The 23,698-nt window shown below is 41.4% G+C and overlaps 2 protein-coding genes across 9 annotated transcripts in view; both read right to left on the reverse strand.

Moving 5' to 3' along the window:
- LOC108431615 (filamin-B) overlaps positions 1-5,545 on the reverse strand; it is an 85,409-nt gene extending 79,864 nt beyond the window's left edge. For all 3 annotated transcript variants that reach the window (XM_017704884.2, XM_017704885.2, XM_037532182.1), the window contains exon 1: positions 5,254-5,545. In XM_017704884.2, the coding sequence (XP_017560373.1) occupies positions 5,254-5,545 (292 nt within the window). The remainder of the gene's footprint in view (positions 1-5,253) is intronic.
- An 8,388-nt stretch (positions 5,546-13,933) lies between these two features.
- slmapa (sarcolemma associated protein a) overlaps positions 13,934-23,698 on the reverse strand; it is a 68,520-nt gene continuing 58,755 nt past the window's right edge. For 4 of the 6 annotated variants that reach the window (XM_017704882.2, XM_017704880.2, XM_037532188.1 and 1 more), the window contains 4 exons: positions 21,900-22,017; positions 19,773-19,944; positions 19,519-19,653; positions 13,934-16,514 (listed from right to left, as the gene is read on the reverse strand). In XM_017704882.2, coding sequence (XP_017560371.1) covers positions 16,422-16,514; positions 19,519-19,653; positions 19,773-19,944; positions 21,900-22,017 — 518 coding nt within the window. In that variant the 3' untranslated portion in view covers positions 13,934-16,421. Of the gene's footprint in view, positions 16,515-17,285; positions 17,374-19,518; positions 19,654-19,772; positions 19,945-21,899; positions 22,018-23,698 lie in introns of all 6 variants that reach the window. The other 2 variants (XM_017704881.2, XM_017704879.2) reach the window with 1 other exon arrangement.

Genomic DNA, 23,698 nt, shown 5'->3' on the forward strand with positions numbered 1-23,698 from the left:
TCTCTGTTGGTGGGATTTATGAACTGCTACCAAGAGCAGGGTTGGTTTTCAGACAGGCTGATTACAGACCGGCTCCTAAGAGATATATACACGCAACACTGCTCCTTGTTCAATGGGGAAACAGTTGACAGCGCAATGAAAACCAGTAAAACTTAACTGATAAATGACCTGAAGTCTTTGAACAAGCGCAGTGGACTGAGCACTGAACTTTAAGTGACCATCGCAGAAAAACAGACGGAAAGACACTTAGCGTTTTCAACACAAAGCACCAAGTGATGTCATACAGCTACACATCCTCCCCTGATTTCTCCAAGTACTGACTCATATCAGCAGCCACAGAAGGAAACGCAATCGCGCAAACTGCAAAGAATGCGTTCAGTGCATTCTGAGGCAGTTAGAACTTATTCCAGTTCAATTTGCTTCCGTTTTTCCTCCCTTCATGGTCAGGGAAGTGCCTCTGTTATCAGCAGAGGCAACAGTAGGCAACCTCAGAACATCAAGGAGACCACTAGGGCTATTTTGAGATACTTGAAGGCCACATTGTGATCAAACTCATACCTGTTGGAACAAGACTGATACGTTATAAAAGCACCACCATGCCAAGTCGTACTTGTAGAATCGTGGTGAAACTGCTGAGATGTGGAAACAAAGTAGAAGCTTGCAGTACATGTTTAAGAGTAAATAAAGTGTGTCTAGTCTCTCAGACACACACACACACACACACACACACACACACACACACACAATCAATTTTGAGGAGTATTACATAACATGAACAGCCAATAGGTTTTAATACATGGCAGGCACTTTATTATTACCAGACTTTGTCAGGTAGAGGTTCTCAGCCTCAAGCTGAGAGGTCAATGGTATTTCAAAAGCCAGAAGACCATTTAAAATGACATATTTGCTTTTCTGTGAAGAACACAACTCTTAACTTTTGCCTTCTACAATTTTGGCAACTTGTGTGAGCTGCCTAGCTTTATATTTATTCAACAGTCAAGAAAAGCAAAGGGTCTTACAAGTTTTTATTGGTGACCATTTTATCGGGAAAGTAATCTTCAGAACGGACATGGCCTCCTGTTGAGGTACTCTACTAAGACCACCTTGGCCACGTTTGGGGGAAAGCACGTTGCTCTCAGTCCATATGCCGGATGTGACCTTTTGTCTAAGCACAAATGCCACGCATTTCACTCAAGATGCAAAACAATGGGTTGGGTGGAGAGCGCATGTATTGATCCGGTCGTTTAGTCACATTTCAAAGCACCAGTCTATATTTATCATTTGGAGCCAATAAAGGCAAGCCGTGGGCAGCCTCTGGACAGGAAGTCACTATCGTTCAGGATGTATCTGTGTAAATTCTAAGCCTGTGGGACCCATCGATCCACTTCCTGAGTAAACAGGTGTGATAGGAATGGTGGCGTAAATGGAGGTTAAACCCAGCACTAGTGTAAGAAATAGTAAGCAAGATGAATCAAATACACATTAATTAATCAGACACAGATTCTCACAATTTAAGGGAATCCACGCAATGTGTCCAACAAGCATTTGGTGGGAACAGAAGTCTGTGAGAGCTTAAAAGTGAGCAATCTCTGTCCTCAGCTTAAGTTGCTGATGGAACATTCACAAAACGAAGTGAGGTAGTTGTTGGAGGTTGTTGTTTAGTACATGCAATTAGTGCAGTGATGTAAACGATCAATTTATTAAACGTGCACAACGGCCATAAGTGTGTGTATATCACAGACTTTATAATGGCTCTGAACACAGCTCAGCCAACCAGCTTCTAGATATGAAAGTGTGTGTTCTATAAATGATATTTGGATGGGTTGCATCCTTTTTTTTGGGCTTGTCGTTTAGCAATTAACTGTTTTTGGTTTTAAAAAAAAAAATAAATAAATAAAAAAAAATCCCTAACATGGACTCCTTCACATAAGGCAGCAGTATGATCCACCTCCTCCTTCTGTTTGAAACGCACACTGATACTGCGCACTGTTGATATCTAAATTATGCCTGGAATGAATTTTTATAAAAGGATGTGAAGCTGGGTGATCACTAGCATGACAAAGCATTCCAGCCTATAAAACAAAGAGGGAATTTCCATCCGTCCAGTTAAACAGTCACACAACCGAGCTCACCTACTAAAATGGGTAATGTGTTGGCAGCACTCATTTATAAACAAAAAACAAAAAAAAAACCTCAAACACTTGAATCAAAGATGGAAGCATCCATCCATCCATTTTCTAAGCCACTTCTCCGTCAGGGTCGGGGGGGGGGGTGCTGGAGCCTATCCCAGCAGTCATTGGGCGGAAGGCAGGACACACCCTGGACAGGTCGCCAGTCCATCGCAGGGCAGACAGACAGACACAGACAGTCACTCACACCTAGGGGCAATTTAGCATGTCCAATTGACCTGACTGCATGTCTTTGGACTGTGGGAGGAAACAGGAGAACCCGGAGGAAACCCACGCAGACACAGGGAGAACATGCAAACTCCACACAGAGAGGACCCCGGTCACCCAGCAGGGGAATCGAACCCAGGCCCTCCTCACTGTGAGGTGACAGCGCTACCCACCGCGCCGCCCTAGACGGAAGCATATAACATTAATAAACCACAAAACACACACCCCAAATTCACTTTTCTCTCAGATGTCCACTTCAACCATTTAAATTTCATTAGCAACACAACCGTTAAAAAGGCCTAAACATTCCTATCCAGAAGCACCACGTGCACCAGGTCATCATTACAGGGTTGCCATGACAAAGTCTGGCCATGTTTTCCTCATCAGAATAACTACCAAACAAAGGCAGTAACTTAATTATACTATGATGACTGGGGTTAGTCTGAGCCTACTGAGATAAGTAACTTCTTTATTATATGACTGTCTATACCTGTGATGATTCAATGTTTCACAGATCTGGTCTTGCTTTCTGATGTTGTGCAATGTCTGTATTAGACAGCAGACAATGACGAACATGTAGCGACGCCACGAAACCGAAAAAAAAAAAAAGCATTGTTGCCAATATGATGTCAACGTACATCAGCGTACCAAGTTGGGAGAGCTTTGGTTTGTTCAAAGCAACTACCAGTACAGCTCCATACTTAATTCTGCATCAACACAGAAAGGCCTCAAACAGCCAATAAGCACATCCAACACCAACACCCACAAAGCCAAAAGGTTCACAAGCATAAGTACCAAAGGTTAAGACCTAAAACTAGTACAATCAATGAGATAAAGGAGAACCTACATTATCTACCAAACCTGGTCCTGCTGTGGACATTTCAGTGCATTCTCAGCTCAAACACAATAATTTCATCTCAAGAAGAGTTTGCCAATGAGCTGATTCATCACATCAGGTGTGCAGAGAGCAAAAAGGCCTCCAGGACGAGTATTGAAATCCATTTATCTATAAAAGGCGAGGCCCTCATCCTATCAGTCATGCTGACATTCTTTTGTGTTGCAACATGACATGAGAAAAATCACAGAACTGAAGATAACGAAACTGGGGTTGATAGAAAAAAAAATCCATAAACCCACTAAAATGAGTGAAACTTGTGGTGAAGTATGGTAAACCTATCAACAAGGGTTCTGTATACTACCAAAAAAAAAAAAAAGCTTCTCTGACTTCCAACAACAGTGGAACACATTTGGGTGGAACTCTTCAAGAGTTCTTTAAAGAACCAGCCACCACAGATTTTCTGTCCTACAGAAGAACCATCTACCTATACAAAGAACTGTTTCTTTGAGTCATCGTGCTTCTATAACAAACATGTATACTTTGAAGAAGAACCTTGGAAGAACTCCCTTTTTGGGGGTGACGATGTTACACCAACAGCCCACCTGGGAACATAACCAGCTTCTTTCCAAACACATACTTCCAGGTACTGTTATTTAAAATGTGGTTTAATTCTCATCAGCACTGCATAACCTACCAGGAGCTTCTCCATGCTTATCTGGAGCTTTCAAAGCATGGAGCTGCCTGCTTGAGACTAAGGAATGAACCAGCTTTGGCAACAAGTGCATTTGAAAGACGCCAGGCCTACCCAGCTTTAACTAACATATCATCGCTGTCCAAAGAAAAGCAAGTATCTCCAAAATAGTAACTTTACAGGAGAGGGCAAAAATATTCTTTGTTTTCAATGAAAGTCGATAGAAAGAGGTTTTATTCTAAGCGATTCTGGACCATTTCTACAGGTCCAATCATCATGAATTTCTCACACAATATAAAGGCCAGCTGCCAAGCTCAAATTATGCTGAAAAGTAAAAATCATTAAAACAGCTGTTTGTTTTTCATTGGACAGCGATGATATACATTCTTAAGTTTCTTCAAAAAGTTCTTTAGTAAAGGGAATGATTCTATTTAGAGCCATGAGTTCCATTTTAAGCTTAAAAAGGTTCTTTGCATGGTAAACTCTTCAGACTGATTGAGAATGTATTGTATGTACAGGTTCTGTACAGCACAAAAAGGGATTCTTCTATTACAATATCAAGCGTGTAACAATACAAGAACCCTTTTTGTGCTGTATAGAACCAAAGAATCATTTAAGAACCACTTAAGAATGAAAGGGATCTCTGTGTGGTGAAACGAACCTTCACTTTGTTGGAGAATGTGTTAAATATGGTTCTATATATAACAAACAGGGTTCTCTAACTGTTACAGTGTCAAGAACTATACAAGAACCCTTTTGAGATGTATAGAACCAAAGAACAACTTAAGAACCACTTAAGCATGGCGAAATGGATCTTCAGCTACAATGTCCAGCCTGTAAAAATAAAAATATCCTTCCGTACTATACAGAACCAAAAAGACACTTAAGAACCACTTAAGCATGAAATAGTTCTATACAGAACTCATGGTTCTAACCAGAATGATTCCCTTTACTAAAGAACCCTTTTCTTTGAGTGCATATGCAGAGCTACACCCTCTCTGAAAGGAGCAAAAGCTGAATTCGATATTTTAGGTCGTCCTAAATATCAGAAACTTGGTGAGCATCTAAGGAGGGGGGGGGGTGTCACGTGACAACACTGAAACGGGTCAGGACGGCCTACCTGTGGGAACGAGGCTACGCAGACAGGTGCATTGAGAGCAAACGGGCTACATGTTAACTCGGGTTTTACAGACAAACCCGTCGAGTTTCGCTCTTCTGAGGGCAAAGAAGTTTAACTGGACATTTTGAGCAGCTCTAAATATCAAAACCGTATAAATACGGTTACAGAAATATCAGGTGACCAACAGAACCGTGTCAGACCAGCCTACCTATGGAAACCAGGCGAATGTTCTCTCGGTCCAAAAACTCCAGAGCCACCGAGACGTTCTCCAGCTTCATTTGTCGAAAGGTGGGCCGCGGGTGGTACTTTCTGTACATTTTCTTCTGGCTCAGGACCTCCAGCAGGGCTATGAGCCGGAGGCCATCGCTCAGGTCGACCTGCAGGTCAGCTATCCGCTTGTTCACGCACTTCAGGTGCTCGTTGCACCAGCGAGTGAATGTGTTCTGCTGGATTTTCTTCCATGGAGCGTCGTCGGCCAGGTCTTTCTCTGTGGCTGGCATTTTCGTTGTCGAAAAACTCTCCAAAGTCTGGCTTCGAGTTACCTTGCTCTCCTGCTCTCTCTGCAGCCGTGCGCGTTCGCCCGCTTCCCTCAGGAGCTTGTGAGCTGCGCTCCCTCCTGCACGCCAGTCTTTTGCAGCCTTGAGCGTCCGCGCATGCGCGGTGCTGATCAGACAGACGCCCACTTTTCGCAGCTCGATTGCTGAGGAATGGGAATCTGCTGCAATCCTAAGTTTATTGATTGGACGATGTTGCAGGAAAAAACGGATGTATAACCTAGTAGGAATGAGTTCTCATGGCTGTTCTAATGTGTTCTAATTCATTTAAATTTTCAATTTTGTACTGAATTGAAATATATATAGGTGTGTGTGTGTGTGTGTGTGTGTACAGGCATTTTCATCCACACAACTGCCGCTCACTGGATATTCCCTCTTTTTCAGACTTCTCTGTAAACCCTAGAGATGGTTGTGCGTGAAAATCCCAGTAGATCAGCAGTTTCTGAAATACTCAGACCAGCCCATCTGGCACCAACCATGTCACGTTCAAAGTCACTTAAATCCCCTTTCTTCCCCATTCTGATGCTCGGTCTGCACTTCAACAAGTAGCAAGTTGTCTTGACCACCAGGCATTTTCAACTTATGTCAAAAACCGAAAAATTACAAAAATGTAGACACGAGGTTTTGTTCCTACAACAGCGACATATATGGGGAATATATGTATATGGGGAAGCCCATTGCTTCCCCATATATATATATATATATATATATATATATATATATATATATATATATATATATATATATTTAGTTCCATCAGTGGTGAAGAACCACCAGAGGATGCTGTTATTTCTCCTCAAGGGATTGAAACATGGAGCAAGTGGCAGATGCCACAATAAATATAATACACATTTCCTCTCTTCTGATTGGCTGTCCTGTATGTCTGTCAAAGCTGAAATATTCTTTATAACTTCAGTGTAAAGCTGAGCTAACAGGGTGAATATGTAGAAATGCACTGGTTTTCGTGACCTCACAAATGCGACAAATTCAAAACAGGCCACTTTATGAAGACTATACAGATTGGGAAGTGCATGATATGTAACAATACTTACACATTACAGAAAAAGCAGTCCAGCTAGGCTACCGCAACTGACAAGGGTTTCAATGAGCTCTCCATGGTAATATAAATGAGAATCCTAATATTCAGTAAACAGTTATTCCATCATTTCAATAGATTTCTTTATGGACGTTTCCAGCAATGTACAGTTTGAACATGATCAGCGTTAGTCACTTGGGCGGATCAGCATTGCATCACAGCCTCATGCAAACAAGGGGAAGGGCGTCCACGCCACGCCTACTCTGATACAACAGCTGTTTGCTGAGCTTTGCTGCAATATTTGAAAAGAAACAGGTTCACACAAGGCCCACGTCTTTCTCCTTTAAAGGAAAAAACATGGGGGGAAAACAGCCCAGAGTGTAGGGCTTTAGTCACTATAATAGCCCATTGCTTCCTCAACACTGCTTCAGTTTGTCATGAAATGTTACACACCTTCATCTCTTCAATAACTCAGCAGGATTATCACATTCACAGGCTTTGAGAACATCTGACATTTGGGACACTGTCATTCAGCACAGCACTGGTGACACATCTGTTGACTCAGTGAGGTAGTGATGAATGGGCCAGAAGGATTTGATCATTGTGTCCCGCCTCTTTGAGCTGAGCAGTTTGTCTCAACCACAGATTATCCCCTCAGGGTGCTCACTAAGTGCCCCCCCATAAGGCTCTGTCTGTCTGGACTTATCTTCCACTGAGTCATTTGAGGACCTGGGCCAACTTCCTCCAGGGCTGGAACACACCTGCCACAAGAAATCTACACAGACAATCAGCTACTGCTGATTTCCCCCTGCCGCTGATGAAGTAGAGATGCTGTATGGTAAGAACTTGGACAGCGACAGTTCTTTTGGCTCTGTATCGCCAATGAACTTGTGATCAAACAATGGCTCTAACTCAACACTATGTCCCCGGTGAGCGAAATGTGAAGTTTGAGTCCTTATATGGACCTCAGCAGTGGTGTCACTGCTGTGGGGAGGGCGGTTGCATTGGGGCCTGTGTTAACCGGGTCCCCTAAAATGTTTAATATAGATACTGCTAAAATTATAGATCCAGGTTCAACTCTCACCATTTGGCCTCAGTCAACACTACATGGGCAGGGCTGATGTCTGTGTATCTCCCTCTTATTCATAATAAATCACATCCATGTTAACTGTTTTCAAATGGATTCTTTACAACTTGCAACCTGATATATTCATTATTTATAACTGTAAAATCTTAAAAAGGTAATCTAATGTAAACATTTAGGTTCACATCAGTTAGAAGTGCATGGAGTTGAATGCCTTGATCAGCATCAGCTTGATTTATACACAATACGCACACTGAACAAGCAAATTATGCTGAAATTACAATTAAAAGTAATTTTTTATGGGGGGGGGTGTTGCAGACAACTGGAAGCTTGGTTGCTATAGGTTTTAAATCAAGCAAAATTTATGAACTGATTTGGAGGGGATGTAAATAAACAGTGACAAAACAAAAACAACAAAACTTTTTGAAATAGTTCTAACTTCACCAGAAAGTTTATAACTAATTATAACATTTCTGTCTTGCCAGCAGCCATGACAGAAAGCCCATTAAACTTTTTAAAAACTGATTACTGAAGAATATTAGATGTGGCAAGCAGAACAGAATCATGTAGAAGGTGGTTTGGCATTGTCTCGCTGAGATGCGCACGGCCTGATGCCCTCACAGAAGTGCAAGTCACCAATTTCATGTGTATTCATGCATCCCCCTATGATAGTTACTAGTGTTTGAACTATGCGCTGATAAGCTGGATGGTCCCTCTTCTTTTCAGCCCGTAGGATGTGGTGTCTTTTTCCAAAAAAAAAAAGTGAAATTTTGATTTGTTTTACCATGCGACACTTTTACACTCAGTCCATTTTAAATAAGCTCAGGCCCAGAGAAGGCAGCAGCATTTCTGGATCCTGTTTAAATGTGGCTTCTTCTTTGCATGGTAGAATTTTAACTAGCAATTGTGGCAAACTGTGAAGCATAAACTGTGTTCACAGTCTGTGATTTCCACTACAGAATCGTGCCTTCTCTTAATGCAGTGCTGCCTGAAGGCCCAAAGATCATAGGCATCCAATATTGTTTTTCAGCCATGTCGCTGGTATACAGAGATTTCTCTGGATTCTCAGCAACTGTTAATTCCATTTGTTACCATAGATGATGAAATCCCAGAGTTATTTGATATATTATATTGAGAAAAATTATGACCCTAGGAGCTATGTTGTATGCTGGCAGGGTCGCCCATGGCAAACTGGTCCTAGGTGACAGGTCAAACAAAGTGTGATCCAAAATTCCCAAAAAAACACCCTACCCGGAACAGGGTTACCGGGGCCCCACCCTGGAGCCGGTCCTGGGGGAGGGGCTCACCAGCGAGCGCCTGGTGCCCGGTGTTTACTCATGGTGCCCAGCCGGGCCCAGCCCGAAGGGGTTACATGAGTCCCCCCTTCCCTACGCCTACGCTTATGCACCAAACAGCAGTTCAGAGTACCCAGCCTTCTTAGAGTCCTTGGGAAGGACACTTGAAAGTGCTCCTCCTGGAGATTCTATTGTCCTACTCGGGGACTTCAACGCTCACGTGGGCATTGACAGTGTGACCTGGAGGGGTGTGATTGGGAGGAATGGCCTTTCTGATCTGAACCCGAGTGGTGTTCAGTTTTTGGACTTTTGTGCAAACCACAGTTTGTCCATCACGAACACCATGTTTGAACACAAGGATGTCCATAAGTGCACATGGCACCAGGACACCCTAGGCCGCAGTTCAATGATTGACCATGTGTTTTGGACACTCAGGTAAAAAGAGGAGCTGAGCTGTCAACTGATCACCAACTGGTGGTGAGTTGGATCAGGTGGTGGGGAAGATGCCGGTCAGACCAGGCAAACCCAAACATATAGTGATTTGTCTGGCAGAAGAACATGTCAGATTGATCTTCAACTCACACCTCCGTCAGAACTTTGACCAGATATCGGGGGAGGTGGGGGACATTGTCTCAGAATGGGCCATGTTTCGCTCCTCCATTGTTGATGCGGCTGACTGTAGCTGTGGCCGCAAGGTAGTTGGTGCCTGTCGGGGCGGTAATCCTCGAACCCGGGGGTGGAAAACCCCAGGTGAGAGACGCCGTCAAGCTGAAGGAGGAGTCCTATCGGGCATGGTTGGCCTTTGGGACACCAGAGGCAGCTGACAGGTATCGACAGGTCAAGCGATCTGCGGCTTCAGTCGTCGCCAAGGCAAAAACCCGGGTGTGGGAGGAGTTTGGTGAGACCTTGGAAAGTGACTTTAAGTCGGCTCCGAAAAGATTCTGGCAAACAGTCAGGCACCTCAGAAGGGGAAAGCAGTGTGCCACTAGCACTGTATATATTGGAGATGGTGTGCTGCTGACTTCGACTGAAGACGTCATTGGACGGTGGAAGGAAAACTTTGAGGACTTTCTCAATCCCACCGACACGTTCTCCAGTGAGGAGGCAGAGTCTGGAGACACGGGAATAGGCTCGTCCATTACTGAGGCTGAAGTCATTAAGGTAGTTAAAAAGCATCTTGGTGGCAAGGCTCCAGGGGTGGATGAGATCCATCCTGAGTTCCTCAAGGCTCTGGATGCTGTGGGGCTCGTTCCCAGTGAGAGTTGGACTCGTCAGAGCTGCCCTTTGTCACCGATTCTATTCATAATTTTTATGGATAGTATTTCTAAGCGCAGTCAGGGGGCGGAGGGTACCCATTTTGGTGACCTCAAGGTCACATCACTGCTGTTTGCAGATGATGTGGTCCTATTGGGGACATCAGGCCGCGAACTTCAGCTTTCGCTGGATCGGTTTGCAGCTGAGTGTTAAGCGGCCGGGATGAAAATCAGTACCTCTAAATCCGAGACCATGGTTCTCAGGCGGAGAAGAGTGGAGAGCCCTCTCTGGGTCGGGGATAAGCTCTTGCCTCAAGTGGAGGAGTTTAAGTATCTTGGGGTCTTGTTCACGAGTGATGGTACAAGGGAGCGGGAGATTGACAGGCGGATTGGTGCTGGGTTGTGGTAAAGAGCTGGGCCACAAGGCAAAGCTCTCGATTTACCAGTCGATCTACGTACCCACCCTCACCTATGGTCATGAGCTTTGGGTAATGACTGAAAGAATAAGATTGCAAATACAAGCGGCTAAAATGAGTTTCCTCCGCAGGGTGTCTGGACTCTCCTGTAGAGATAGGGTGAGAAGTTCGGTCATCCGGGAGGGACTCGGAGTAGAGCCGCTGCTTCTTTACGTCGAGAGGAGCCAGTTGAGGTGGTTCGGATGCCTCCTGGACGGCTCCCTTGTGAGGTGTCACAGGCAAGACCCAGGACACGCTGGCCTGGGAGCGCCTCAGATTCCCCCCCGGAGAGCTAGTGGAAGTGACTGGGGAAAGGGAGGTCTGGGCCTCATTGCTTAGGATGCTGCCCCCACGACCCGAACCCCGGACAAGCGGGCGGATGGATGGATGGCTGGATGGATGGATGGAATTGTTACACTATTTACCCACAGTGTTGAACCCCTCCACAACTTGACTTCTGAAAAACTCAGCCTCTCTGGGACGCTTTTCTTAAACCCAGTCATGTTACTGACCTGTTACCAGTTTAGGTGTAAGTGTTTCAATCCATTTTTACATTTTCTTTTCTTTTTTGCATCGCACAACATCACCAGTCTTTTGTCGCCCCCGTCCCAACTTTTTGGAAATGTGTTGGTGGCATCAACCAAGAAACGGGCATATATTTTCAAAAAATATATACAATTTCTCAATTTCAACATTTGATATGTTGCTTTTGTACCATTTTAAATGACATATATTAGGTTTAAATGCTTTGCACATCACTGCATTCCATTTTTATTTACACTCTGCAACTTTTTTTTTTTTTTTGGAAACAGGGTTGTTTTTGTCCAGCTCTGTCTCATCACATTATTAGATCATGTCCAGTAGAGCTAACAGATGGTCTGGAGTTGATTCTAAATGGCATTTGCACCTGGAGTCTGTTGCTGTTTTTGTTGTCTCTCCACACGAGTAGTAAGTAAAGCAGAAGATCCTGAGGCTGATAAGTCAGAATAAACCAATCACAGACATAACCAAAACATCAGTGGTTGGTTTCCCGGACAGAGATTAAGCCTAATGCTGGACTACAAAGCATTATGAATAGAAATTCTCAGTTGGGAGGAAAACATAGTCCAGCGCTTGGCTTACTCCCTGTCCGGGAAATCAACCCTAGGAGTATCAAAATAAAATTGTTTGCAGTGTTAATAAGATTTCATTGGTGAACTTAGTAATATCAAACAACCTGGCAGACCTCTGAAGATGGCAGTAGTGTATTATTTAGGCATAATTTAAGTCCTGAAGACAAACAGCTTCAGTTCAAACACAAACCCAGATGTGTCAAAGACTGTGATAAAGAGGACACACCAGCGTGATCTTGAAGGGTTTACAAGAAGATACCTCTCGAAAACTACAAGAAAGTTTTCAGAATAGGACAGACCAGTTCAAAACATGTTTTTAAAAACCTGTACAAAGGACAAAATGTTAGACAGACAAAACATGGATCAATCAGTAATAGAGTAACGGTAAGGATAAAATGCAGAGATCTGCTCCTGATTCCCATTGGTGAAACATGGTGGTGGCAGTGTTGACTGTCAATGATGTGCTTAGTGGACTTTATTAATGCTTACTGAAGACAAGGCATACAAAGGGGATGATACTCTACCTCTGATTATATCTATAGCTCACGTTTTAGCCAGGTATTGTTTGCTTTGAGTACCCAGCATGACTTCTTAAACGCAGATCGACAGCTTGGCATAGGAGAGTATATATAAGGGGCTGAGATTCCTATATAGTTAACCCAATACTGACATAACCTTCAATAAAAGGTCGGCCTACACTTTTACACTGGAGTTACTGTTTAATTTCAAAGCCAATGTGGTGGAATACAGAGCCAAAACAAAATACACAGAACCTGCACAGTCTGCCACTGTTTGGGACGTTTGAACACTAATCTAGCCTTAACTTTGGGTTTATCACATTGACTTGAACAGAAATCCTGAATCAGCCACCCCAACCTTCCACTGTCTAAACTGCACTTGATCCAGCTTGAAAAAAAATAGGATCCTTGATAATCAAGTGATTTTTTCCATATTGATTCCGTGTCACCGATCTCCTGACGTGGTTCAAGTACTTGAGTTGTCCTGCTTTCGGTGGACCGTTCTCAGCAAAGGGAGTGTTGTTGAGATGCCTGGGCTGTCATCAGATGGGGCGGAGAACTTCCTGTCAGCAATAGGGGTTCTACTGACTCAGCACCAGTATCACATTCCTTCACATCACAGGCACATCAAAGTGACATCTCAGAGAAGACACAATGACCTCAAAAACAGAATCTTTTGGCTATAGCTGCAAACAACTGTCCCTCCATTCAAGGAAACATGGTATCTTAAATCCACAAGCCAAACAAAGAACACCACAAAGCAGTACCAGCAAAAATTCCAGGCTGTTGTATCACCACCAAAGATTTCTGCATACAGAAACATGGGTTATGTCTAACCACTTGAAGAAATAAGGTCTTGTAAGGGACTGCCATCTTGTGTCCATGGTTCAACACAACACTGACCTTAGGGTCAAAACTTCATCATATTGCTCAATATTGTGTGAAAAAGACTGGATAATAGTAGTTTTTCCAACTCCACTGAAGGATATGTTGTAGAACTGATAAGTTTAGATGTTTTGCTCACAATAACAGACAGAAATTGAGAGGTCCAGGCCCACCACGGTCACTCTTGATTTAAGAAAGACTCTCAAAAACATTAAAACTTTGTAGCTCTTCCAGCCTCGCTGAGCAAGACAACATAGCCAGAGCCATTGTCATATACCATAAAAGAAAGTCTACAAAGTGTATCTTTTAAAAAGAACACAAATGTGAAAGCATAACTCATTTTCAGGAGGGTGTTTGCATGAAACACGTAATTAGGAGGCTCTGAAGTTCATTCATTCGATGAAGGGTGGGAGGTAAAACATTATTGATGGATATTTTACGCACCTACTAGTGCAAGGTGTTGTAACCAAAAAGATCAGATGGTCGTCATTAAATGTTCATGGAAAATTGTTTTCCAAATGATATAAGATGACAAGAAAAATGAATGAATGAGGGGGAAGAATGAATGAACGAATGAATAAATAAATAAAAATAAATAAATAAGTCTGTAAGACCTAATCTACCATGCTGACCACGTCCATTGTCCTAGTCTGGTCAAAGCATTTATGGGCCAAGTGAATCAAAAGGAGAGCAGAAGAGAGTAAAAGTTGTTTTATTAAAACCATGCACATCACATGTGTTAGTGCAAATACTTAAATCTGTATTCCAGAAACCCTATGGTAACTTTGCGTACTCTTTACAAAATAGAATTTTATCTATTAAGAAGAAAAAAAAAAAGAAAAAAAAAGTCAGTCAGTCAGTCAGTCAGTCATTCTTAACTGCTTACCTCTCAAAACAATATTTGCAAACAAAAAATTATTTACAGGCAGAACGCTGTGTACCACTGGCTTGGTTGACTAGACTGGGCAGTATGTAGATTGCATTTGTCTTTGACCTAATAGCTCTTCAATATCATGACGATATGGTCATCATTGTTTGGTTGTTAAATAATGTGCGCAGTCAAACTATAATCATGAATAAGCTACAAAACACCTAATAAACAAAAGAAAATACGTGTTCAAGAATGAGTTTGCCAACATGGTACAAGTCAATTCTCTCTAACGGTCTACAAAATTAAGAACATGTTTGCAAATTTTTCACAAATTCAGCTAGAAGACTACAATGTGTGACAGTTAACATTACTTTGCATTATAAAACAATATCGCCTTGTTCAGTGTACATTTCTAGTTGAACAAACATGCACTGGGTGTAAATGAGAAAAAAACGTCTGAGCAAACGGGAACCAAAATCCATAAATTAGATGCAAACTGAAAAACTGATGGCCAAAAAAAATCTGTAAAAAAAAAAAAAAAAAAAAAAAGTTAAATTTGGTGTAGATTCCTCAAACAAAATGGGTGATCTCATACAAACGATTTAAGGGCCATTAATTCTTTGAAAACGGATTGCAGCAGAACATTAGATGTGACCACCGTCACCGATATTCAACTTTATTTTGTGAATATTATGTATATTTACACACATACATTCGTACATACATATTTACAGACAAGACCACTAGGTAGAGAGTCTCCTTAGCTTGCTGTCTAGCATTGGAGTCAATGTATATGAAGGAAGAGATTTCAAAGCTTGATATTAAAACTCCTCAAACACTCCTTCACACAGCGAAATGACGTGTTCAGGCGCTTTGAAGAACTTTGAATTAATCTGTGCTACACCATGCTTTGCATCTGCATCTTGATTAATTTCTGGAGGGACTTTTTTTTTCCCCACTGTAAAAAAATAAAAGGAACTTTATTGACGAGGTGGAACAAGATCTGTTTGCTCCATGACCGAGAGTTTATTTACAGCGCAGCAGACAAAATGTGAACCAACAACACACAGATCATTGGTTATTTCTCTCCAAAACATACACTGCTCAAGCCCGTTCACTCATTCCAGTCTGACAGCAATTCCAAGATTTCACCAACTCCCAATTAACCCATCTTAGTCCCTCAGTTTCACCAAAAGAAAATCCACCAAAACAGTTCTGTGCTTCAGTTAAGTAGACCTTTGACAATGCACCGCCCACAATTTTGCACATTTTTTTTTTTTTTTGCAAAGCTTTTACATCCAATTCATTCTAAAAGAAGAGCTAGAACTCCATGTGACATAAGGCAGCGAAACCCCAGAGCTTTGTTTCAGTAGGTACTGCAGAAGCAGTTTGTATACAGTAAATCAAGCTACTGCAGCACTATTGGTTGGGAATTTGTTCCATGACGAGCCTAAACATTCAAAACTAAAAGTGCCCAACTGGTCCAAGTCCAAACGGAAGGACAGTGTTGGTAAAAGCTACAATATAACCAAGTCAATGTTTCATACCCGCCTCACACTGACCGGAGTTCAATTTCAATTTCAACATTAAGTAGTGTAGTGTCTCCGACAAGAACATTTGCATTTAAAGTACACAATACAAAGAAAACGACAACAGCGTACAATGACATTACTGTGCTGGTCGTTGGTTGGAACATGTTGGTTGAAACGCACAATTACAGCACAGAGGACTGTGAACGATTTAGAGACATTTTCTCTCTTTCAATCAAATGAAACGCCACGTTAGTGGACAATGAGTGGCACTTCACCGAGTACAAGAATGTGTCTGTGTGAGTGTTTACACGCAATCTAGTAGTAGTTAAATCAGGCACTTCCCCCCCCCAGTTTGTGCCCGTTTAAGATTATAATTTGGCTTTCCACCTATTTGGATACCACATTAACAACTAACATGGCAAACCACAGAAAACATGAACTAAACTCGCCAACAAAACGTTTGGTACCCATCTGAAAAGAAAAAAAAAAGGCCTAGTTTAGGCCACTTTAATAATCAAGATTCCCATCTAACTGAAAAAAGCATATTTTTATCTCATCTATAATTGAAGTTACACCTTTATTTCCCCTTTTCCCCCCTCAATAATATGTACATTTGCATTTTATACAGTCACGGTGGAGACCCTGGGGCTGTATTGGAGGTAACATGTCCAGAGTAGGCCTGGCCTCAGGATTAACTGACACTGGGTCTAAAGAGTGGGCCGTGCTGTGGTCCAGAACATGTGGTGGTGGTTGGAAGGGGCATTGTGAATGGTTATTTATCTCAGGAGGAGCTCTTGGATAAGCTGGGATACAGCACCACTGCAGTCAGGGCAACCATCACAGCGACTACTGGCATCCAGGGCATCCAACCACTCTGAAAAGAGGAGGTACACAAATAAAACAGCACTAGAGTTAGAAAAAGGCCTTTAAAATACCAGCACCAGAGCAAGTAGCTCAATAGCACTGGAACTGCGGCTGAGACTATAGACAGAAAGAGAAAAATAGTGAAAAAGAGTGAAAGAAAGACCTAAATGAAAGTGAAAGAACAGAGGGTGGGGGACTTAGAGAGAGAGAGAGACATTTATACATGAATAAAGAAAGAGTGAGAAGGGAGAGAGAGAGAGCAAAAGCAGCTATTTATACTGAGAGCACCAGTTACCTTATGGAAATTAAAGTAGTTTGGGAATTAAAATCAAACACAGCCTTCTTTCCTCAAACTCAAAGAAGAAAAAAAGTTAAAGAAAAGCAGTGTTCAATTTTAATTACAGCCAAAAACAGAGAAGCAAACTTATGATGGAAAAAGCATAAAAAGCAAAAATAATACATAAAAACAAAAAAAGGATGAAGGAAAAAAAAATCCAAAATCCCTATTGCAGAGATGTACTTACACAGTAGTGGTCCAAGCAAGACAAGACAAGCAATGGGTGACTGATTAGTAGGTGGTTGTGTGTGGACGTGGAAAATGTTAGACTTCCCCAAGTGTTGCCAAGCACCAAAAAGGGATTTTGGGCAAAGCATGAGCGGAAATGATGTTCTGGGTTTTTTTTTTTTTTTTTGGCCATGCACTTTTGATATACAAGATGAACAGTACAGAGGAGGGGGAAATAGGAGACACAGACATGGACTCGACAGGAGCGCTGTGTACCTTTCTACCACAATTGGCCGAAGCACCAATACAGCAAAGCCAGGATAAGGCCGATGAAAATGGCTTGGACAGGCTGCAATATGGATGGCTAGAGGAGGGAAGGGATATTACAATAATCAATCTTTAAACTAAATCAACAGAAAATTGGGTCTGAAGGGGCAGCTTGTAACGGTTAACACAAAAAACAAATAAAAAGGACTCAAATGGAACAGGAACATAGAGGGAGTCATTGGTAAATTAATACAAACATAAAATATACTGACTGAAAGCCTGAGCCACAGATACAATTCAACATCTACAAGCAGGACGTAAGAAACAAGGACAGTGGAGAGGAGTTAATAGATCACACTTAAACGTTTTTTTCTATATTGGTTACTGAAAAACAGCCTGTAACTGGTGTTAAAGGGGGCCATCCACCATATCAAATCAACACATTTAAATAAAATATATATATAGGTTAAGAAGAAAAAAAAAAAAATGTCCACATATGGGCTTTTGGAAATTTACTGTGTTAACAAAGGATTGAGTATTTTTTTTTAATGCTTCTTTATTATTAGCATTGTGTCTCGCTGAATTTTAAAGAGATCTGAAAGTTTGAAAGTGGTGCAAAACAATGAAAAGTGGTGGACTACCCCTTTAAAATTCCAGTGTAGGGATTTTGTGGGTTTCTCTTGATCAATCAGCAGTAAGAGTGAATAGCTGAGTGTAAGGCTAGTGATGTGAGACAACTGTTTAACAGTGTAAGCAGTGACCACTAGCGCTCAGTAGCAAAACCTTGATGGGGAACAAAAAACCTATACAGTCATATGCAAAAGTTTGAACATCCCTAGTCAAATGACATGTTTTGAAAATACATTAACACATCTGTTACAGAAAACAGGGAATTTTCTGCTAATTGTAGTGCACAATTTCACTTTATTAGCCGAGTTTAACAAACAAAATATAAAGCTGGCCATAATTTCTGCACATACCACATTTTTAATACATTAAACTCAGCAGATAAACAGTAATCATGAATGAAATGTGCTGATGCTTGTTCTCTGTAGAGGATGCATTAATGTATTTTCACTTACACAATCAATAACGCATGTTAAATGACCAGGGGCACCTAAAACTTTGCACACAACTGTATATCTGTCTCAATGGGCAAAGAAAAAATAAAAATAAAAAGGAGCAAAAAGGAAAAATTCTGGAACCTGAGTTCCAGGGGTCCTTGGTATGTAACGCAAGGCACACTTATAAGAAATAAACAGAAATAAACAGAGCAAAAGTGTAAATGTTTGGTTTGACTCACATCTCTCGTAATGCCTAATTAAATATTTAAGACTTGCCGAAAGGCTCAAAACTGGTTTCCTATAATGTGATCTGAACGTTGCATTTCCCTGTAGCAGCAGGATGTCTACTTTGTGCTGACTATAGTGGTGAAATTATCTCCTGAACAAGCAGCTAATTAACTTTAGTTTAGACAAACAGTTTTGCATCCTGTGAAAATCACTAGTCCTGAAATAGAAACTGTCGAGTAAAACATGAGTTTACATTCACGCTTTATCACTTTGGGCTCTTACAGGTCAAACATTTATATATGATTATATATGGGTATATGATTACTGATTGGGCATGACAACAGGACTACCAATGGACAATGTCAGCTTCCAGTTTCTTTATTCATCAGTTCCTGACCACAGGGTCAGTGTTGCCCAGATATTAATTGGCTGGTGGATAATTCTCACAGCACTGAGACCGACACAGTATGTGCTGGTACAAATATACTAGACCCAGAGGTGCTGGACTTGCACACATCTGTATCACTGCTAGAGCAGAGTTAAGAGAAGTTCAGTGGTCAGAAACTGATAACTGCTGACAGGTTGAAGGATGGCAAATACTGCATAAACAGACAGGCTACATTCTCTAACTGTATATGACTAAAGTGGAGCTACAAAGAAGGGGTTTCTAATAAAATGGTCAATGTGTATGGAGATCATTGCGGAAATTTGCACAACTTGTATAAGAGACGATTTTAAATATGCTCCCCAAAATGGCATTTAGAGTTATAACAGCTGGTCAGGGCTACTCCGCGAGTCTTAGAATGCCTTTATGTAAATAAATCTCTAAAACCATCAAAAAGGCCTCAAAGATATAAAAGTAAAATCATTTCAATTTGTTATTCTATGCTCTGAAACACAAACCCCTGGCCCATACAGAACTGGATGCTGCAGTAGGCATCTGCACTCACATTCTTGCCCTTCTCCTGCAGTAGCTTCAGGTTGACCTTGCACTGCTCCAGCTCGTCATTAATGGAGCGCTTCTCCTGCTCCGTCCGCTCATACCTTTGCCTCAGATCAGACAGCTGGACCTGAGTGTCCTCATACTAGGAAGAAGAGGGATAAATGACAGTCAGTCACCTATTCCAACAACCTTCTCGCAACAGCAGTGCTAACATCCCAGATAAAAGGAATTCAAGACTAAACAAGAGAAAACACTCAGCACCTCTTTCTGCAGGCTCCTGGTGCGGTTCTCGGCTTGGGCCAGCTGCACCTTCAGCTTGCTGGCATCCTGCTGGTGCTGGTCCTGCATGGAGCCAAGCTTGCTCTCCAGGTCACCCTGTGACTTCTCCAGAGCATTCAGGCTGCAGCTCAGCGTGGCACTCTGCTCTCTGGAGCTGAAGTACAATGTTAACAATCAGCTATGTTATTTTAAGGCAGTGTCTGCAAGTATGTGTGAGGGGACATTTTACTGTCTGTGACATGTTCGTCATGTCCATGGCACCTGGGCAGAAATCAATTTATGGATCTTTATTAAATGATAGTTTCATAAAAATAAACAAATATTCAGTTAAAACATAATGCTGTATAGAAGGTTTAGCTCCTGAGAAAATCCGAATTAAAAAGCTTTTTAACTGCACTGTAAGCAATTATTTGTCGAGAAAAAGAACTAAACACATTAACACAACTAGAAAAAAAAAATTGCCAATACTCTCCTCAAGGCATCCGTTTGCCTCATCAATGCTTCCAACATGTTAAATCAAGTGTGCTGGTAATGGTTTAACTAATCTATGTGATGGCTGGGGACACTGAAGAGAACCATGCTCTTCAAATCGGCTCAGTTTTCACTACTTCTTCCAAAATAAGAAATGTTACTTTTGACTGTGCTGATTTGTGTGTTTACATTTCTTATAAAAGGTGTTCTTACAGGCAAAAAACAAAAAATATTTTTTAAAAATGTGCTAAGGTGCCTATAAGTTGTGCAAAATACTTTATAAAAAGCAAATTATGGAATACAAAACATAACTGGATTTGCCCATATACAGTCCTGTACACCCACAAGGCTAAAGCCTTAGCGTTTCCACAAAGGACAAGGTTTAATTTCAGTAGGCCTTCTATAACTTCCCCTTGACACATACGTATCCAAGTAACTTTAGCAATGCTAAAGAAAAGCAACACTCCACAATAAACTATTTAGTATCGGATAAATATATCAGCAGTGCGGGCTTTTTTGAGAAAATTAATATATTAATATTACTGGACAATAGCAGTTGATTAAAATGCTTTTGTCCAGTACGTGAGGATGTAAACATGTGTGGGCCATTGCTGTACATCAGTAGTTCTCAAACTGCTCCTCATGGATCTAGTGTCCATCTCAACTCAACGGGAGCAAAAATCTGTGGCTCCCTGAGTTTGAGACTGGTTTGATACCACTGTACTGCATGTTGGAAGAACTGATCCAAGATCAGTGTGAAAAAGCAAACTTGATCTAAGCACTATAATCTGAAATGTAGTATATCCAACACAACTTGATATCTCACTATCTATTACACTCTAATAAGGCTGTTCTAGTAGGGATTGTACAGTGGCTGTGTCAGACAAACAAGGGCGCGCTTCAGAGCAGGACAGTGGAGCTTTGTGTGTGTAATGGGCAGGGCAAGTCAGAATGGCATTGGGCTTGCTATTACCTGTGTCACATTCTAATACAGGGGGGCTCAGGAACTAAAGTATCCTGATAATAAAGCTTTAGATGTAATGGAACAATAGAGACTATGCAAAGAGCTGGGAGAACAGAGCTGATCAAACAAACATGAAAGGTAATGCACATAAAGTAACAAAGGCTGGGACATAATTAAAGGAACACGAGTTCTCTTTAAAAAGTTTGTCCATCCACTATAATTAAGTTATTATCTAAACAAGTAACTATATAACTGGTCTTTTATTGGTGTCACAGAACAAAATACAAAATTAGTGTGTGATTTAGAATTCCTAAATTACTGTTCTCTCAAACTCGTTATGCTCAAGAACATGCAGTAGCAAAGCAAGAACCAGCAGGGTAAGTAACTACAGCAATGTTACTGTATGAGCAAGAGCCATCAAAGTTTAATGCATACGGTCAGTACAACAAGAGTGTTCTATGCTTATTGGGCAAAAACTTTAAAAAAACAAAACACAAAAAACACTTATCTGAAGTAATGTAGTAATTAAATGGAGGGTCAGACTGTCACCAAATCTAACTATATTTTATCAATGAGTGAGAAATTACAAACATAAGACTAAGTACGAGAGAGTATTCCAAATAAATGCACTTGAAAATCATTACTTGTTAGTATGGCTGATTTTGCAGACTGACCTGTCCAGCTCCAACTCCAGCCTCTGCAATTTCTCCAGCAGGGCCACTTTCTCTGAGCGAAGAGACTCACACTCCTTCTGTAGGTTCAAGCACTCAGACTGCAGCTTCTCCAGCTCACCTGCAGATAAAGTAAAAGGGAGTTACAACACGTACATAAAACTACTAATTATGAGTAAAAATCTAACCTCATGGTGATTCAACTGGATTGAGTCAATAGGAAAATGATTCACCCACAAATTTAAGCACAATTCACTTGTGACCAGTGAAACTACTTAGCAGTGTAGTACAGAAAAAAAGCATAGCAAATGTTTCTGAAAATGATTCTTGAAAAACAGCCTGAGAATTTTTTTTTATGTTATAAAATAGGACTGAATACTCAATTGAACATCATTGTAATCAATTACAGTATTGAAAATGGGGCCAGATGTGATCTTTTAATGAGAATGTCTGGGCACAATGAGAACATTTTGGCTAAATGGGAACATACACTGGGAATGTAGACAAGGGGGGGGACAAAAACCAAACAATGAAATTTCTAAAATCAATCCAACTCCTTGTAAAGGCAGAGCTAAAGAGGCAATAAAGAGCTCAACAACAGTCTGACAGACTATCACGACTTAAGCATGTAAATGTGCGTATTATGTTTAGAGAACATTACATATAGTAAAATTAAACATTACCTCGTCAAGAGGATGTTCCACCAACGGTAGCGTTTCACTACCTAGCTGACTTTTCCTGTGGTATTGATTGCGCTCAGGATGTTAAAAGAGCACAGACTAGCGGAGGGTGAAAAATTTTACTAAACATTTAAGTTGTCGTCCCCAGACGTGAATGCTCGTTCTGAGATCATGTCTGGCCCTGCGAGCCATAGCTTAATTCAAGCCATCAACAGTTCTGCAGCGACACGAAGATCCAACTTTATATCACTTTGGAACAGATGGAGAGAATGTGACAAAGCCCTGCACCAGGAAAACATTTACATAAAACTTTTACAGCCTCACTGAAAATAAAATCAATCTACTCCCACATTTGTGCAGATATATGATTATGTAGAAGGATATGACCAACTCAGAATGATGCTTAACATAATCAGTGCCAATCCCATCACTTACAGATCAAAGAGAGTATGACTGCCTGCTCTTGCATTCATTAACAGAATGACCACTCTGCTGGAGCAGCTAGAGAAGCCCAGCAGGGTTAGAGGGGGAACGAAACTTTTTTCCGTGACACAGGACGACACATTAAAACGTGCTTTGAGAAGCAGACCCCCTCAGAGCAGGCCAAATCGATACCAGGTGTAAGCACACTGTCCATGTTGTGTAACCAGATGGATGCCTTAGGAAACGAGGCCTAATACTGGGCCTGTGAAACAAATTTATATCTCTCTGTGCTCCTGTGTTTGACCCAGACTATTCTCTTGAGCTCAGAGATCTGTGTTTTGTTAGGCCGAGAGTGTAAATAATGGTGGTTTTCCTGTTGACTATTTGCATTACAGTTGCAGCATAGAGATCAAGCAGGAGCCTCCACAGGCCAGACACTCGCTTTTGTGCCGTATGACTTGTAAACTCTAAGAGCACAAAAAAGAACCATAAGCATTGGCAGTTGTATTGCTATATATGTCACATCTGCACACAATTTGCAATGTGACTCACAGGAACAAAGTAGGAAAACTCCAAATTAAAATGCTGATGTATACCTCCGTAGTAATTGTGTAATGTTTACATGTTGCAGGCATTTTTTTCTGTGCTAAATGTAAAATCATGTCATCATAAAACCTGAAGTGAAATCCAAATCATGCA

The sequence above is a fragment of the Pygocentrus nattereri genome, chromosome 21 (genome assembly GCF_015220715.1).
Source record: "Pygocentrus nattereri isolate fPygNat1 chromosome 21, fPygNat1.pri, whole genome shotgun sequence".
Lineage (NCBI taxonomy): Eukaryota > Metazoa > Chordata > Actinopteri > Characiformes > Serrasalmidae > Pygocentrus > Pygocentrus nattereri.